Below are 18,376 nucleotides of genomic sequence, written 5' to 3'. Positions count from 1 at the left end.
CGTACAGAACAGAGCAGCCCGTTTCATCTTTCGTAACTATGATCGTTTGTCCAGCGTCACAGAAATGAAAAACACATTGTCACTAACCCCTCTCTCAACGCGCAGAAAAATATCACGCCTGTGTCTGTTTTTTAAAATTTACCACATGAATTCCACCCTTAAAGATACATTACTCACGCCGCCAACATATGTTTCATCCCGCTTAGATCATCCATGCAAAGTTGGTGTTTCACAGTGCCGTACAACATCCTGCAGGAATTCTTTCATTCCAAAAACATCGTTGGACTGGAATCAGCTACCATGTGATATTGCACTTTCGAAAGATTTTGATGAATTTAAGAAGAAATTATCAACATATTATTGCTTGCCATAGCTTTGGTTCCATTTGCATTTTTCTCGTTATCATGCGCATCCTTCTGTATTTTCCCCCCAGATTTGCTGTGTTCATGTTTGTGCTAATGGTGGCGTTTTTCAATTTTTGCAATTTTCGACTTTTCTGTGCGTGACTTAGCGTTTTTTGGTAATTGTATAAATTTTGAACTCACTTCATGTTCTGGGTAGTGAATTATGTATTTGTTCCGGTATATATATATTTGTTTTATATATATGCGTTGTCTCCTTTTGTACAAATTTATTGAAATGTGTGTACCACTCCCCTCAATAATGCCCTCTGGGCCATGAGGGTATCTGAAATAAATAAATAAATAAATAAATAAATAAATAAAGATGTTGCAGTAATGCTGACGTAACAATGGGTACTATCTGCAGAGTTGTTTGAGATGTGTCCAGTTAGGGATAGGAACAGTTTACAATCTATGTACAGGCTATGCGTGATGTCTACTGTGATCGTAACCCTAGAGAAGTAGAGGTAGTAAACGAAAAGAAGTGCAATTCGGGAGCAGACAAGGAAGGATATGTGAATAGCAGTTGTTGAGACTGAATTGAATATGAATTGAATAGTGTCAGAAATGAATTGAATAAAATTGAATATTGAATACTTTTCATATAGTTTTCGAATAATGAGCAGCTATTTTCACAATTGATATGAAACGGTATTCATATCCTCCTATTATTCATAAGCTTAGCAATTTTCCATCATCACACTGCGCATTATCAAGTGTTGCTTATATAAAAATCCACAAATGGAGCATTAGGAACAATTAAGCAGTTTGTTTGCATATACAGGACTTTTAGAGAGTGCAAATGATCCCTGTAACATAGCCTGTTGCGCTATGTAAGTTCTCAAGTTATATGCGCATGTATGCGCATATGCCCTTGGGGATGAAATTATCATACTTTTGCTCCAATTTTATGTTTGATTGTGCACAATTCACATTTTAAATAATTCAAACACTATTAAAGAAATATTCAGATTTACGAATAGTGGCTATTCGATTCAAAGGCTGAACAAAATAAGACACTGTTCGATCTAATATTTGTAAGTTTCGAACATTCTTAAGCTCCTGTAGACAAGGCAAGACAGCCACGATGTCGCAGTTGCTGAGAGTCGCTGAGAGTGATGATCAGGGTATCGTTGACGATGCTGGGGATGAGGCAACATGGTAGAATATTCGCAAAAGACTCGAAGGAACCTGAAGAAGGTGTGACACAGGTGGTGTGTCGCGTCTTGCAACATGAGGGGCAATGCCTAGAGAAGTGACGTAAGTGTCTCTTGCACTCGCAGCATCATAGTGGTTGAGGCCAGAGTGGTAGTGGACCATATGTTGATGTGGCAGTCAGTAGCGAGAACACCTACCTGTGGTGGAGCGCTTACGGTAGGCAGAGCTCTTGCGTGAGTTGTGGAATGCGCCTATAAAGTTTTTCATGCATAAGTATCCTGCTAGATTTAGGTATCTGTTGAGGTTTGGATGGTTGTTGGCTCACTTGAAGTTGCAGTAGGGATTGTAGTAGCAGGTAAGGTTAATTTTGCATGTGAGTAGTTTCGCTAGGATAAGTTGTTAAACGATGTGTAGGGCATGAGTTGGGATGATGGCAACGTTGAGGGAGGGCTCGGTGGGCTGACGTTGTGGTGGACGAAAGTATATGGATTCCTGGCTTCACAGTCAGCGAGAATGTAATGTGACACTGGTGGTTCAAGTAGAGCCAACACAAAGGCCCAGAGTGCATCATAAGCCTGTGGCCCTGGAGGCAGGACATCACGACGCAGAGCAGGAGGAAGCACAGCTACGGTGATCTGGTGTTTGTCCTGCTGTGACCTTATTCCATGGAAGTAAAATCTTGCCTTGAGCTTGAGTAACCATATGTTTGAGCTTTCCGGCCAAAGCTCTAGGAACGGTGGTGGCGGGAGCTTGCTGTCCCACCAGGCAGGCTGCCATGCTGCCAAGGTCAGTAGTGACTAAGCAGGAGATTGTGAGGCCGGTTAGACTTCCCATTTATTCAAGGGTTCCGAGACAGCACATGGGCTCCAAGGAGAAATGAAGACTGTGCTACCTGGATTGGGGCTGCACTGTTCTGGAGCTGGCTTGGTTCTCTCCTGCTTGTACCTTGCCTGCTTGTACCTCGCATGCTCCACGACTGGTTGGTGGCAGTGAGGCTGCCACAAAATAAATGTTTTGGCCCCAGAAATGTATGGGTGCTGGGTGGAACATTCAGTCGGGATTGAATTAACTAAAAAAAATTGAATTTGCTGGAGTCACATTATCGAAAGTCAACTGTATATTGTTGCCAAGTTTAATTGCTTTGTGCTAGTTATTGGTTGGCGTGGTTATGGCATAAATTGACACTAAAGAAGTACACTAAGTCAGGCTAGACTGGTTATTTACACTTTCTAAACTCTATCTATGTTCCTTTCTTCTTTTCCTTTCTTTTTTTGTTAGAAGGCAAGTCATTGTGGGAGAAAATAAACACCATAGGTTCGCTTCTCAAATTTAAGACCTTAATTGTGGCATTAATGACTTCAATATGGCAACAAACATTTTACATTTTCTTTGTATATTTCAGATTCTTCATATGCATGAAATGTCTAAAGAGTTACCAAGCTAAGTTGTCATATGTTCCGCGTTTAATTTTACCCCCCTTTTATGAATAAATGTGAGTGGAGCAGTGACACATGTTGTGCTGTGCTGACACGGCAACTTCTATGCAGCCTTTCTACCTCCTCCTTGCTCTACAGTATCAAGCCACTGCACTCAATAAAAAAGTGACCTGTGTAGTATACTGGAAGTACCTGTCTAGCTAAGTTAATATCATTCTTTAGTGCCCCTTCAAAAGTTTGGTCAGCACACGTAGGTGCTGAGTAATGTCATTAATTATGCTAGTTTGTATCCGATAATCTTGAAAAAGGGGAGTTTGTGTTTGGAGGGTTTGTCTTGTGGTTTTGTGCGCTGCACCCTTCTTTTCAACATGTAGGTGCTGTTACTGGTCATTGAGGTCTTTGCCGAGAAATGAAGTTGATCGCATGGTTTTATTCAGTATTAGCTTATTTTAAGTATCTGCTTGTACATTTAAGGGGCGTTCACACAAGAGAGCGATCCACTTCCTTGTTGCACCACATGACATTGTCATGCCTGACAAAGGCCTGACACATGTCATTCCATGACTGTTTCCTGTGGAACAGATCATGAAACAGTTCATGGACATTGAGGATGCTTTGTCCAAAGCTGCAAAAAGTCCTCCGTGGCTGAGGAGGTGTTAGGTGCCGAGTTTAGCTGCTGATCCTGCTGGGCAGTGGCCCGCAGCCTTGCCGCTTTCGCGGGATGGAGTTCAGCAGAAACGACGTCGAGGGTAATCCTTCCTCCAAGCCCAAATGATAGGCCGACCGTGTGCATACCCCTACTTTTATATGTGTGCCTAATGCTTCTTTCGAAGTGACTGACTCTCTGTTTACTCACAATTGTGGGATTTGCAGATGCCTGACGGGAGGTACTGTAGCAACCCAAACATCCCAACCAGTGCTTCCTCGGGGAGCGTGTTCTTCCCGGACATGGGTCCAGGGTCGGGAATGGCCGGGGATGCCTTAAGCTGTTCCATGCCTTACTCTCACGACTCGCTATATTACACGGGTGACTTGCAGTACTCAGCAAAAACGGCTGCCAGTCCTTCGAGTGGAGCACCACAAACGCCCCAGACACCTACCAGCATCCCTGACATCATCCTAACAGGTGGATTTTTTTTTTTTTTTGCTGCTGAAGATAATTGCAGTAGTTCAGTGTCTCTGCCACATGTTGCCACTGATGTATATAGAAATAAATGTTAGATGGTTGCATTTGCCATTGCTTCGTTGTAGTAAAAGTTAATCTTGACTTATTTGGTTTGAAGAGCAGACTGAGGGAAAATACGTACATAGGTAGTCTTAATGTCAACTGCATAAAGCCACCAACTGACTTGAGGAAACCAAAATATTTTGTGATGCTTCATTATTCGTACATCTTCACATCGCTGAAACTTGTCCTATAGATGTGGTGATAATGGCCAAAATTTCAGCGGCGTCACAATGTACCGTTCAGTTTGTCAGATTTGGCCTGTGCAGACACGGGTAAACTCAACTCAAACTCAAAGAAAAGACATGATCATTTGGCTGGCGTGGAGCAGTCTATTCCTGTTTGAAGTTGGCCAGGGAGATTCAAAAAAGAAAAACCAAGAGCTCTAGAGAAATCATATCGACTGCATAGTAGCGGCAGTTGTGTGTACTTACAGCCAGTATTTTTCTTTTCGTAACGAAGTATTAATTAATTAATTGCTTTAATAAGCGAACATTTTAATTATTGTTTGAATCACAAACATGTCAATTACAAAGTTGTAGGGCGCCCTAAATAACCTCCGTATCAAGCATTTATTTCGTGCTTAACCTCCGTATTCAGAAATGCAACTTAAGTCGAAGCCCATGCTTGATTTGATTTTGATGACGCCTGGCGTGAACGTGCCCAAAGATGCTCACTGTGTTTCTTTCGGCGCGTTCACGATAACCGTCACCTAGATCAAGTCAAGCATAGGCTTCAACTTAAGTTGCATTTCTGAATACGGGTTAAGTGTGTGGTTGTTTTTTCCAAGAAAAACAAAAGCCCGCGAAATACGCGAAATATGACATAGATGCACGCTCGCACGCTGCTACTCAAGCGCCTCCAAGCAACCTTTGAAAGATGCAGCTGCATTCATTTATCATCGCATCATACAAGGCTTCGTCATGTAGGATGGCTCGAGAGGTTTCGTAATCTAACTAGCGTGGTGTGATAAGCGTCAGCATCTGCAGATGCCAGAATGTTGTGCTCGATCATGAGGCACTCAGGATAGCTTTAACCTTCGCGTATCATGAAACAAAGCTACAAAAGAAATTCATCATCATCATCATCAGCCTGGTTACGCCCACTGCAGGGCAAAGGCCTCTCCCATACTTCTCCAACTACCCCGGTCATTCAAAGAAATTCAACCAATGTTTAAAAAAAGAACTGTTTGCAAAAGAGCACAAAAAAAGAAAAAGGCAGTTCTTGGAAGAATAGAAAAGAGCTAGTCAGGAGTTTATTTCAATAAAAAATAAACCAAAAGCATGTAAGGCGTCTCAGCCATCCACGAAGAAGCATCCAAAGGTGCATCTGGTTTAGCGATTTAACCTTTCTGTCTCTTGAACTCCGGAAGAAAGGCAAAACAAAGCAATTCCTTACCTATGCCTACGTTTGTCGCGAGTTTTTTTATGTAAGGATAGGACGACATCATGAAGGTGTGTTACAACAGTAATGTTTTACACCAGTTTTGAGTGTTTATTTTTCACTGCCACTTATAACATGTGCTCAAACAGGTTACCATATGAAGCAATACAGTATTTGCTTCTTTCCAACACTTGTGGTGCTGCAGCTATCATGGACGACGTTGGAATCTCGCGGCAGACTCTGCTGACTTTTGCCTTTAGGGCGTCCGGTGTGGTAGTTTCACTGCTATACATGCGATTTTCCACGTAGCCCCACAAGAAGAAGTCCAGCGGTGTCATGTCCAGCACAGGTCTGTGCCAGCCAATCCACTGTCCATGAAGAAGCTTGCCGAGCCATGCTTGAGACTGACTACTACTATGCGCAGGAGCACCATGTGTTGAAACTAGATGTTCCGAAAGTGCGCAAGTGCAACATTGCAACAGACGTTGCACACGGGACTCTCGAGGATGTTGTTGCCGTAGTGTTGCACCATTAGTGTGTTGTCAAAAAAGATGGGTCCGATAATGTTGCCATCATAAATACCGCACCACACATGAAACGATCACTGGTATTGGTGTCGTGTTTGTGCTAGCCAGTAGGGATTCCTATCACTCCTAGTGCGCATTGTGAAGATTGACTTGTGCGTTTGCTGGAGAAATTAGCCCCATCCGTCCAAAGCAGCGAGTGAGAAAGTCCGGTTCTTCTTCACATTTCGTGAAAATCCAATTGGCAAAGTAAAGTCTGTTTTCAAGATCTCGGCCTTAATGTTTTTGATGATGTACAAGGTACAGGTGCATATAACCTTTTTTTAAAATCCTCTACACTGATGACCGTGAGGTCCGGCCTCCGCACTGGTGTCGTGCACATTACCATGAGGGTTAGCAGCAAAGAATACCAAAACATCCGTTTTCGCTTCTTGAACTATCATCGCAGTCCTGTGTCGCTTTCTTGTGAAGCTACCCATTTCGCAAAGGACTTCATACATTCTAAGTATTGTTGACGTACTAGGGCATCCTCCACAATGCCACATCCGGAATAGCTTGGCTGCCTTTCTCTTGTCGCCATGCGTCGCCCCCAGTGCCAGGATCTTATTAGCCTTTACGATCATTCGTGAAGGACATGACTGTCTTTTTGAAAAGCAGGTCACTGGTGTGATACCGTTGAGATATCCCGTTATTATCTATGCACTGGCACGTCAAGCAAAAATAATTTACGTAATCGACAACAGCATATGCTGGCCGTACAGCTACGCCAAAACGCATTAGATGGACATAGCCTGCGCGAGGATTGTTTCTATTGCTAAAGGGAACAAAAGTAACATACGTTCCGGGTGTACCTACCTACAGAACAAGATGAGTGTGCAAAATTACAGGTCCAAGTGTGCCATCACGGTTTCCCGGCTTCTAAACCCCCCCCCCCTTCTACTGCTCCGTTAGGCTTATTCATGCGTCAGCGACGTGTTCTGATGATGCTGCGACCATCACATAGCGTGAAGCCCTGTGTCGAGCTGCCGCCGCTAGTAAAGTCGTGTATCCATGCCTCTTTGCTTGGGAGCGCTTGAGTACCGGCGCGCAAGCACATATTTATTTTGTATTTTGGATGTTCACGCACTCTTATATTTTTTTTATCGGAAGAACCGAGGAAAAGCTCAGCACGAAACAAATGCTTGATTCGGAGGTTATTTGAGGTGCCGTACAACTTTGTGATTGATATGTTTGTGATTCAAGTAATAATTCATAAGCCCGCTAATTAAAATTAATTAATCAATTAATTAATAGCTTGTGATGCAAAAAATACTGGCTGTAAGTGCACACGACTGCGGCTACTATACAGTCGGTACAATTTCTCTAGAGTTTTTCGATATTTAAAAAAAAATCTTGGTCCAAGTTAACTGGGACACCCGGTGTACTGGGTGCTTCCTGGAATAAAATTGTGAATTTGGTGCTCTTTTTGTCTCTTATTTCTTCTGTTGATTTTAACCTTGCACCACACATTCTTAAGCTATGCACCAACTACGGTAACTGAACACAGTACTTTAATGCCTACTTTTGTCTGTCATTAGCGATGGCATGACATAGGCTGATATACATAATGATCTGGCCTCGCGCAAGTGTACATACATGCTTATCAGCTTTTGTTGCCACTTTTAAAATAGGGCACTTTTTTTTCATTACATCTGGCTTTTTGGACTTTAGATGTTCCTCCAAGTACGAATAATCAATTGGCAGCTGTACGTGCATGTTAAAAGCACTTTGTGTACTTTAATATTGGGCTTTTGGGAGTGTGACACCTACTAGATGCATTTCATTTCTGATATGCATTACCTGATGGGAGACTCAGGATTGAATTTTCGAAAAGGTGCCTGGCACTTGTTCTCTTGCACCACTGCTTGTGATGGTGCTCTGATCAGATCTGGTGTATAGCCTGCCTCAAACAAGTGGCAAGTTTTGAATTCAAACAATGCAAACGGATCACTTTTTTTTTCAGTCAGCAAGGTAGTTTGTATCTTTTGTTTCTTTGTAGTTAGGGTTGCCGTGGAACAATGACTGTGTGTGCATTATTTTCCTACTCACAAGCAGGTAGGGTTCCCAACTCTTTTCAGAAAGCCTGGGCGGGGTAGAGGAGAGAAAGGGCAAGGTGAAGAACTATTTGCTATTTTCATTTTGCAATACCACATTCTGCAGTGCTTGTTAATGACTTTGGGATATGTCGCAATTCAAGTGGAATTATGGTTCATCATAACTTAGTATTCAACACGTACCTGATTTTGTGGTCTATTGACAAGCTGTTATAATGAATACTCTCTTTGCTGCAACATTGCTTCCTAGACAGGAGGGACATTCAATGGAAAATTTAGGAGTTGGGTGTCATTCCAGGCTGCATGTTGTTCACTATGCTTGTAGTGCACCCACGCTAGTGAGTAGAGTTGTTCGAGTTGCACCACGCTTAATGCAGGACAAATATTGGTTCATTTGTCCCGACTTTTTGGGAAATTTGGGATAGTCCTGCAGAGTCGGGGATAGTTGGCAGCCCTACATGCAGGTTAAGCTTCTTGCAGAATATTGACAATCACGCTACACTAAAACATTCTGTTTTGAGTCGATGGCTACATTTGGATTGCTAATTTATTTTTCTTAATATTGCATTGTTCAAAAAAAATTTTCAGGTAATCAAAAGCCTCCCCTGCACATTATATATTCACATTTGTGCAACTACTAAGTTATGATACATGAATTTTCCTGGCATGAATGAAAGTGAGCCAGAGAATCGACCATGCCCAAAGAAGGGAGCTAGTTTGGGCTGGTTAGTTCACAACCAAATGAACAGGAACACTAGTGAGGACCAGAGTTGCGGAGTGGTACTCTCCATTTCATTCCCACTCCATTCTGGAGAGTTCCGCTCCTTTTAACTCCTCAGAATGGGGAGAGTTGGACCATTTCCACTGCTGGAGAGGCTGAGCTGGTCCATTCCATTCCTCCTATTTCAGGAAATGAAATGTTTTCTCTATAATTGTTTACTGTTTGCGCTTGCATGCCTAGCAAAAAAAAAAAAAAAAGTTTTTTGAAGTCTTAACAATATAACAAATAATGTTACATGCTATTCTTTCACACAAGGAAAAACATGCCTTGTGGCCTCTGATGTCTTCAGGGTGGCGTTGCCTGCATTATCTCTTGTTATGACTCATTCGAGTAAGGCAAAGTACAATACAATCTTACACTGTGTCCTCGGTCTAGTGGGTGGGTGCAGTTATTTGAGGAAAAAGCAGGAGAGAAAAATTAAGGTGGTGGTCGCTAAAGAGAATGCTGCTGTCGCAATAAATGAGTTCAGAGCCGATGAAATCACTAAAGTCTGACGCCTTTTCTTTTGTTTGACATTTACTGGCACATTAACCTTTTTTCTACCGTGAAAGAAGAAAATTTTACCACATTTACAGGAAATTTTTCGCTCAATTTTCAGAGCTTCCTTTTTTCTGAATAAAACAGCACCATTATTTCAATTCAATGGTGCTCCTTTATTTCACAAATTGCACAAGGAGATAGCTTGAAGAAGGCTTCACTGCATGGCTCTAGTGTCTTGCAATAAAGTATTTTGCATAGCTCGATACACTATGAAAAAAGAGAATACAAACAAAAAATAACCTAAACGGTGCAGAAACATGCACATGAATAGTGGCTACTTCTCTGCAGCTCCTAAAGCAGTTATTAGGCCGTCTTTGTATGGTAGACTCGCGGGCAGCCGCAAGGTCCTCCGGTTCATCCACAATCTTTGTCATCAGACTCCTCAGATGAGAACATATTACTTTCCATTTCCATTCGAAAACTCTACAGAGCTGTCGTGTAATGATGAGTCACCATTTACTTTCTTTTACGTGCGCTTTCATTGCCTCGTTTCGAGGAGGCAGCCATGCTTTATGCGGGGTTGTCAGAGGCGGCAATATAATGAAAGGCGATACACAAGTGGGACAACATGAATGAGTATGGCCATCTAGTGGCGGGAAACGCAACTAGATCCAATAGGACGAGTATAATCGTCGTAGGTTCACTGTGTGACAAATTTTTGTTTATGACGGCTGTAGTTGTCATTGGTAACGTTGCTACAAAATTCCATGATGACTATACTCGTCAACGGGAGGTAAAGCATCATTTTCCAGCACACCTTTCCGACTGCCTGTTATTGCGCCTTATGCATATTCTACAGTGGCCAAAAAATATATGGCGTTCCTTCCAAATCACTGTAGATTTGTGCAGGGTCCAATTGTTTGCAACGTGACCGTTTTTGGTCTGCGTTGTTTTGTCATAGGTCAAGCATGTGCTTGCTATATCAAATAAATCTTGGCAACTTAACTCCTTAACTAAATAAATGCCAGCAAGTTCACTAGAACTACGGCATTAACTTAACTCCTCAAAGGGGCCCTGAACCACTTTTTATCGAAGTCGAGAAATGCATGTTTAGTTAAATTAGACTATTTTAGAAATACTTTGCCACGAAAAGTACTTCAGTGCGTTCAGCAGAAGCGGCGTTATTGGCGATCAAACATTGCGTGAGCGATGCTTCCATTTCTTTAATGACTTGCACTGTGAAGGTGGAGCAGTGCTTGCCCACAATGCTTTGCCTACTGAACGTCACCCTGGCACACAGTTCAAATTTGATTTTGGATGTTCACATAGATGCCGCTATTTCCGACCTTGGCACCTACGACTTGCCAAATGTGGTTGTCCTCAGTGAGCCGCAGTGCACTAAGCCAGCAGACTCATCGCGGCACCCCGCGGCAGCCGCGGTAGCTACGCTACATAGCAGGCCGCAGCTACGTATAATTGCAGTGTGTATGCACAGCGTTTGCTGTGTGCATGAGAGGGCTTGAGTGCCTGCTCCAACTCATATGTTCCAGAGTGGCTTTGCCATTTGGTGCGGACTGGCTTTGTCTTGCACCAGCTTGACTGACAGATAGTAGCCACATCAAACTTGCACATTTTGAAGTGCTGTCAATACGTAGTGAAGTATGCCAAGGTGTCTAACCAGGAGTGGCCAGGAGTAAGCCCACACTGGCAAGCGTGCGTGCAGTCTGACCTAAAGTTTCTTGTGGTCATAGGCTAATTTAGTGTTCAAAACTAGTTGAAATTAGCGAGGCCCTACGGCTACGACACTATATGCAGGGTGGCCAAAGATTAACTCCTACGAAGGTGGTCGCGGCCGAGCGTGAGCACACGAGTCTGTTTCTTCTGGAAGTGCGCAATTATTACTGAAATTTGAAAGCATGTTCTTGATTACTTCAGCCTACTTATTAAACTGCATCAATAAGTATACACAATAAAAGTAGGAAGAAGTGCACTGATCCAAACGCCATTCTTGATTGATGTCAGCTATTGGCCAATGGCAGCCGCATGCGGGAATCAGCTACATTACGAAATAAAGCGCCTAGAGGAGTGTGAGGAGCAGGCGTCTGTTGAAAAGAGAGTGTTTGAGAGAAAGGTGACCTTGCGCTTCGCTTGCAAACTCCACACGCTGTGCATGACTGCCAATTTTGGCCGAGATGTTCACAGCAGCGTATGCTAACCACCGACTGTGTTTTTTCACCAAGCCCGAGGGGTGGTTCAGGACCCGTTTAACAAACAGTTAGAGTTAACCCTAACTAAATGTTGCTGTCTTTAAGTTCACCAGTGTAATGAAGAAAAGTTTCCTGGTCATCAGCAGTCTGGAATTGATGGCACCCAGTGCTGTTCATAATTATCACAGTAGAGGTAGTCACCTGTAGGTAGATACTGAAGGAGGCATATTGTGTAAAAATTAAGAAATGTAATACATTGACCAAGCCGATCTTTAATTGACAAATTTAATCGTTTTGTAGTCATGCTAAAGATGAACATTTAGCGGTCCTCGACTACAGTGCAGTCCACTTATAACGATACCACATATAACGATATATCGGTTATAACGATGGGTCGACATGAGAGTGTCATTTTATGCATTAGGTCTATGGGGAAAAAAACCATTTATAACGATAGGTTATTCACCGCATATCGGATATAACGATCAAAATTTTGCAGTCTGGACGGCGTTTTCCGTGCCAAATAATCGTAACGTTTGCGTTGCTTAGTTCCCTGAAACGAACGATGTCGAGACGAGGCGATGTTTACCTCCGTAAGTTCGTATCTGCCGCCATTACCGCGCAGCGCGTCTCGCCCCGCCCGCGCACGAGTAGGCCAGCCAACGTTGGCGCAGCGCGCCACAAGATGGCGCTAGCTGCTTCATGCGCGTCGGCCACAGTCGCTCCGAAAGAGAGAGAAAGAAAAAAAAAAGAAGCGACAAGCAAAGCGGCGCGGTGGCGCCCGTCCCGCGTCTCTCTCGCGATAGCAGGCTGACGCCACCGAAGCAGCGTGCAACCAACGGTTCAACCCAGTTCGAAGATGGCGCCGACAAAGCGCAAAGCTGTGTCGCTTGACACGAAGATGGATATTTTGCAGGACTCTCGATGCGGCTTCAAGGTGAGCGCCCTCGTGAAGAAGTATGAGCTCGTCCAGTTAACGATATCAACCATCTTGAAAACCGGGAGCACCGCGATTGTGAAGGCAGGAGCTATCAGCGGCCATTCCGATCAGCGGAAAAGGGGTTAGAGACCCCTTGTACGCCGATGTTGAAGAGGCGCTTTACCAGTGGTTCATCACCAATGGCTTAAAGAAGGCGGGCTTTCTGCGTAAGGACGAACTTCCCCAACCCGCTGAGACCGACCCGGTGGAAGTCGCTGACATAACCGAGCTCTGGGAGCTCGTTCCTACTGGTGACACAGGTGGTGTGTCGAAGGAGGAGCTTTTGACTGCAGACAGTGCTGCCTCGTTTTGCGATGAGGTCACCAACGAGGCGATCGCCGAAGATGTGCTGTCTCGACAGACGCAAAGTTGTGCGACGGTGGCGACGGCATCAGCGACAGTGACAACGAGATCGACAGTGGCTCCTTGACCTCGACCACGATGTCCACGCAAAGTGCACTGTCGTCGATCGACTCCTTAATTGATTTTATGCATGCTAAAGGATTGCCGCCAGTGTTCGCGCAGCAGCTGGAATCCATGCACACCGCGGTTGTGAAGCTGAAGCTGCCGCAAAAGCAAGTGCAGATTTCGGACTATTTCGGCGCGCCTAATCCTTGACACGGTCATTGGCGCTAGAAATAAAGTTTGTTTTTCACGGCCTACTGTATACATCATCTATTCTTTAGAGCAAGGAGCAAATTCGAGTTCAGAGCTGCAAAGGTAAAGAGCGCAAACGCGTTGAAAAAAAAATTTTTTTTTTTGATAACTGCAGTCCAGATATAGCGATCATCGGTTATAACGATCATATTTTTCGTCTTTATCGATATCGTTATAAGTGGACTGCACTGTATATGTCCGTTCCATTATAACTTCATTCCAGAATCTTGTGCTCCCATTCCATTTCAGTTCCATCTACCAAACTGGTACCATCATTCCATTCCCATTCCATTCCAGGTGTTTGAAAACTTAGAATTATGATGGAATCATTCCAGCTTCGAAGTTGCCACTCTGCAACTCTGGTGAGGACGGGACAAAGAAGAACGAATATATTAGTTTGTAATTTTCTCCTTACCCTTGCTGTAAGGCTTACGCGTCTCAGGCACATGGAATTGGCCTCATGCCCACACTTGACACTCTCCCGGCAGCTCTTCATTACTGCTGCCATTCTTGTTCTCTTGTGGACTGGCACATCCTAAAGCCCTTCCACAGTACCTTCCACAATCCTACCCTTCTTACTTTCACTGTCACATTCCAACAAAAACCATGAGTGCCGCCACCTTCCTGCTGTAGCTGAAGTTAACCATTTGACTGTAGGGTTTTTTTCACAAGCTAGTTCATTGGAAATTTCCTGCTACATACACACTTATTCTTCTTCGTCAGTTTCTTCAGACGCAGAATTCATCAGCATTTTGCAAATTCCTTCTGCTCTCAAAGCACGGGCAGGCCTGCCACTGTTGCTTGCCATGGCTGTTCTGTGGAGACAGAGGAACAGAGCACCAAGACATTTGCTCCGCCTGCTATATAAGAAATTTACCTTACAAGTTTTGTGTGTTTACTACCTCTCTATCGATTGTGCACTAGGTACAAAATGTTAATTTTTGATTGAGTTGCTTCTTGAGAGGTAGGAAATGTACTGAAAACACAAAACAAGTGTACTCTGGAGGGGTAGTTAAAGGGACATTAAAGGCAAATATTAAGTCAAGCTAAAGTGATAGATAGTGCTCCAGAATCTCCAAGGCACCAATATTATCGTGAATAGAGCCTTAATGGTCGAGAAATTGAAGTAAATGCAGAACATGGTTAGAGACCCCTGGGTTATTCATGTACTTGGCCGGCGATGAAAGCACTCCTCATTTAAATTCTGTCACTAGTACTCAACCACTCGTTGCAAAAAACTTCCTTGTACTGTATTATAGGACGAAATAATACGCTACTTCTCGAGTTAAATTTCATTTAAAAGAAAAAGAACTCATTGAAATTACCTTCGACAATGACGTGGGCGATCAGAAGGTTTCATTTTTGCTAGACTCTGCACCACCCACGCTTTCGTGTTTCAGTAGTTTCGTTATTGCGTAGTGCTGCGCTGGTTTTGCTGTCTCGCAAAACTCGCACAAACTTGAAGTAGCAGAGAATTCAACTTAAATCCAATGTCGCGGGATGCCCGAATGGTCTACGCCACTTGACTGAAAAGCAGCTGCAGCGGCGAATCCACCGCTCTGTCTTGGCTCAGTATCCGCCATCTGTCAGGCACCACTCTACTCATCGACGGCAGCAAAGGGTGGTGTTGTCATATGCAATGTCACCACTCCCCTGGTTGGGTGGCAGATTTGAATTTCGAAAGACGTATTCGGACCGTTCAGATGCAATATTCTTGTAAACTAACTCTTGGCACAAAACAAGCTTCGCGAGGTTTCTGGAACGTTATTTTAAAAAGTCAACGTCGACTTAGTATTTGCCTTTGGTGTCCCTTTAAAGGGTTAAGGGGACAGGGGCTCATCTTGTTGGGAAGTGGGACTAGTTTCTAGCAATGAATCAGGAGTCAGTGGCTGCACATAAAAGAGTGCTGCTACTCAACTTAATGGCTGAATGTGTTATCAGTTGAGGGGGCTTTAACTGCCTTGACTGACCTCCTCTCCTTGTATATAAGATAACTATCTGTCAGTCCTCATCAGTAATGTTAAGAATACATTGCTAGGGCACTGGCAAACAGTTCAACTTATTAAAGTTGCAGTTTGAGCTTGTTGGTGACTCGTTACGAGCAGTAGACGTAGCACATTGTTTAGGAGAACAAAAGAAGTGATAGGACTCACTTAGCACTAGGTCTTATGAACTGCCAAGATTTTAAGTGTGGTTGTTGTTAAAAGTGTCCTGCCCCTTCCTCTTTCACCCTTGTCCTCAACCCATTCTGTCTACTGCTTGTAGTAGTCCAACCCAACTACTACTGTTTGCCAGACCATGTACTTGTTTTTGGTAATTTTTTGTCTATCGGTGTCTCTTTGCGCATCTTGTCTGCTTCAAGGTGGTCACGCTCACGCATTGTGATGCACTTTACAGGGCCTGGCACGGATGAGGCAGCTCTGCTCAAAGGGGCACTGCAGCAGGGCAAGGTGGATGGCCAGTCTCTGGGCTCATTTGACTCAGCTGACCTGTTCTCTGCTGAGGAGGCCCTCCGCGCAGGCCTTGACCCTATCGACATTGACGGCCTGCAGATCCTGACCGATCCTGACATGGCGGTGATCAGTGACCCTGCCGCTGAAGAAGCCTTCCGCCTCGACCGGTCGTAGTGGTCGCCACAGCTATGGCCGCCCCAGGAAGAGGAAGAGTACGAGGAGGAAGAAGAAGTGCTTAGGGCGCCAGAGACTCCGCGGGCGCAGCCAGATGCGGGGCGAGCCACGGCTAGCGAAGACCGCCACGATTGAACCGAGGACACACACAGACCTTGCACTCCCTCCTTGCCTCCTGCGCTCTCCCTGTATCTCTTACTGTCATGCTTGACTTGGGATGTTCTTTCCACTCTCCCCATTTTTATACCCATGTTGGTAGCACTTTTGTGTGCTCTCACCTACAACCAGAGGTGAGCTTGTTTGTGGGGAGGGAGATCACCAACATGTGCAGAACAGTCCAAAGCAAGCCAACTGCTTATGCTGAGCATATAATGACTGTGTGCTAGGCATATGTTTCATCTTGACAAAATCCATTATTGGTCATGCTTTGAGTGCTATTGACCAGTGTACCTTCAGTTGGTGGACAAACTTCTGCGTTGGCATCCCTGCGTGACTTGCATGTTTGTGATTTTAGAGGGCATGAAGCACGCGAAAAGGTGAATGCAGTGCTTTTGATGCAGCAAGGTGAATAGTGGGTCTCAGCAGTGTTCTTAAGGAAGAACGAAAGTCATTTGCCCTCCTGTTTTTCTCCCGAGTGTCTTGCTGTTTGCGGAAATCTTGGGATCACATGCAGTCCTATCTGCGTGTCTGCAGACTGGAGAAACTGATGAAAGTCTGGCAAGCACCCATTTGGCCTGTGCAATTGTAGGCAAGCTTTGCCTTCACATTAGCCGAGAAAGTGCGGGTGGCACCCATTTGGGCTAATTGCACCTAAGATGTCACTGTGAGATTGCAAGATGCAGCTTTCTTTCTTGTTTTTTGCAAATGCTGCAAATAACAGCTGAGATGGGGTGGCGGCTGTCTTGAGAGGCTGATGGCCTAATGCTGTGACCTCATAGCAGCAGTTTGTGGCATGTCAGTCTCCACTTTGTTGCAGCGATTGCTGCTAGCACTTTTTAAAGGCAGTGGAAATTCCTGCTCATGGTGCATTGACGAAAGCAAGTGGCATTAATGCACCAAACTTGCAGCTTCGGTGCAATGGTGACACCCAGTAGTTGCGCCAGGCTTTCTTGTGCAGTTGTGGCATTCCAAGCCCCATTTTATCAACTTTCATTGAAACGGGCAACAGGGGTCGGTAAGTGTGTGCCCAACTGCCTTCGTACTGCGGCAGAGTCACCAGACAGCTCTCATAGCACTTCAGGATATAAAGTTGTTTGTACAGTATGAATTTGTATTGAAAGTTGCTTGTTTGTCCATCCAGAAGCCTTAGCCCTGTGGCAGTGACAGCAGGCAAAATTGACGCTAGGCTTTAGAGCCATATTGTTTGTTGTGTAAATATATATGACGTGAAGAGTTTAAGTCTGATTACCTCTTTATTTTTGTTGTTGTCATGGTTTGGCGTGCATGCATGCCCAAAGCTGTCGCCCATTTTTTGTATACTGAATATTAAATGGGGAGTCGGGTCTCGGGATTGATAGATCATGTAAGAGATCGAACTTTTTTCAAAATGGAAACATTGCTACTTCACAGTACTTTCATCCTCACCTTCATACGTGGTTCTCATGTTATATATCAGTATTTGAGCTGTAATGTCAACTTGTATAGCATTTTCTTTTCTTCATTTCCTTAAAATGCAAATTTTGGACCCAAAGTAACCTGCGAGAACAGTACCTTGACATCAATTTTAGCTAGCACAATATATATTTCATTCAGAATGAAGCATAATGAGCCGATCACAGTATCTTGCTAGGGAAATCCCTAATATATAATTCAAGGTTTTCCTCCTGTGTCATTTCCTAGGATCATAGTGTATTTATGGTAGGACTACTGAGCACCAGTGTGGTAAAGAATCAAAATGTTTTGATCTGATAAGTGCTTCGAACATTATGTTTCTAATACAGTTAACTTCCGTTAATACGGCCCTGACGGGACTGGCGAAATTGATCAAATTATTCGGCGGCTTGAGTTAAAGAAGATGCAAAAAGGACTGTCAAAACACACCACTGATTCATTTGGCAGTATTTGCACGATGCTAACGTGCCCCCAACTCAAACGTGCACCCACTTTCTATGTGTCCAAAGCATAAATATAATGTAGAGAACATTAAAGCTCATAAACAAAGTAGAAATCTAACACGAGCCCGATTTTTTAGCAAGGAAAATGAGAAGTCATCTAATATGTGTTGCACAGTGGCAACCGGTTCTCTAAAGTCAGCTTCGCCGCATTGCAGTGTACGTGGAAAAGCATACAAAGGCCGCAGACACTAATTTTGGTAGCATTTTCGCAGGGAAGAAAAGGGTGCTTGTTAGAATTTGGTAATTATCGTAATTAGCCATTGTGAGCTGCCGTTATTGCTTGGAAATCTTCCTAAGGCAGGCCGAAAATA

General features: G+C 44.0%; 1 protein-coding gene across 8 annotated transcripts in view; it reads left to right on the top strand.

Moving 5' to 3' along the window:
* Nucleotides 1-17,349, top strand: part of LOC126542247 (CREB-regulated transcription coactivator 1-like) — a 132,476-nt gene extending 115,127 nt beyond the window's left edge. For all 8 annotated transcript variants that reach the window (XM_050189228.3, XM_050189226.3, XM_050189231.3 and 5 more), the window contains 2 exons: nt 3,869-4,121; nt 15,722-17,349. In XM_050189228.3, the coding sequence (XP_050045185.1) occupies nt 3,869-4,121; nt 15,722-15,951 (483 nt within the window). In that variant the 3' untranslated portion in view covers nt 15,952-17,349. The remainder of the gene's footprint in view (nt 1-3,868; nt 4,122-15,721) is intronic.
* Nucleotides 17,350-18,376: the final 1,027 nt, after the last annotated feature.

This window comes from Dermacentor andersoni, chromosome 2 (assembly GCF_023375885.2).
Source record: "Dermacentor andersoni chromosome 2, qqDerAnde1_hic_scaffold, whole genome shotgun sequence".
NCBI classification, from domain to species: domain Eukaryota; kingdom Metazoa; phylum Arthropoda; class Arachnida; order Ixodida; family Ixodidae; genus Dermacentor; species Dermacentor andersoni.
The sequence above is the reverse complement of the archived record's forward strand: the minus strand, read 5'-3'. Positions and strand labels throughout refer to the sequence as shown.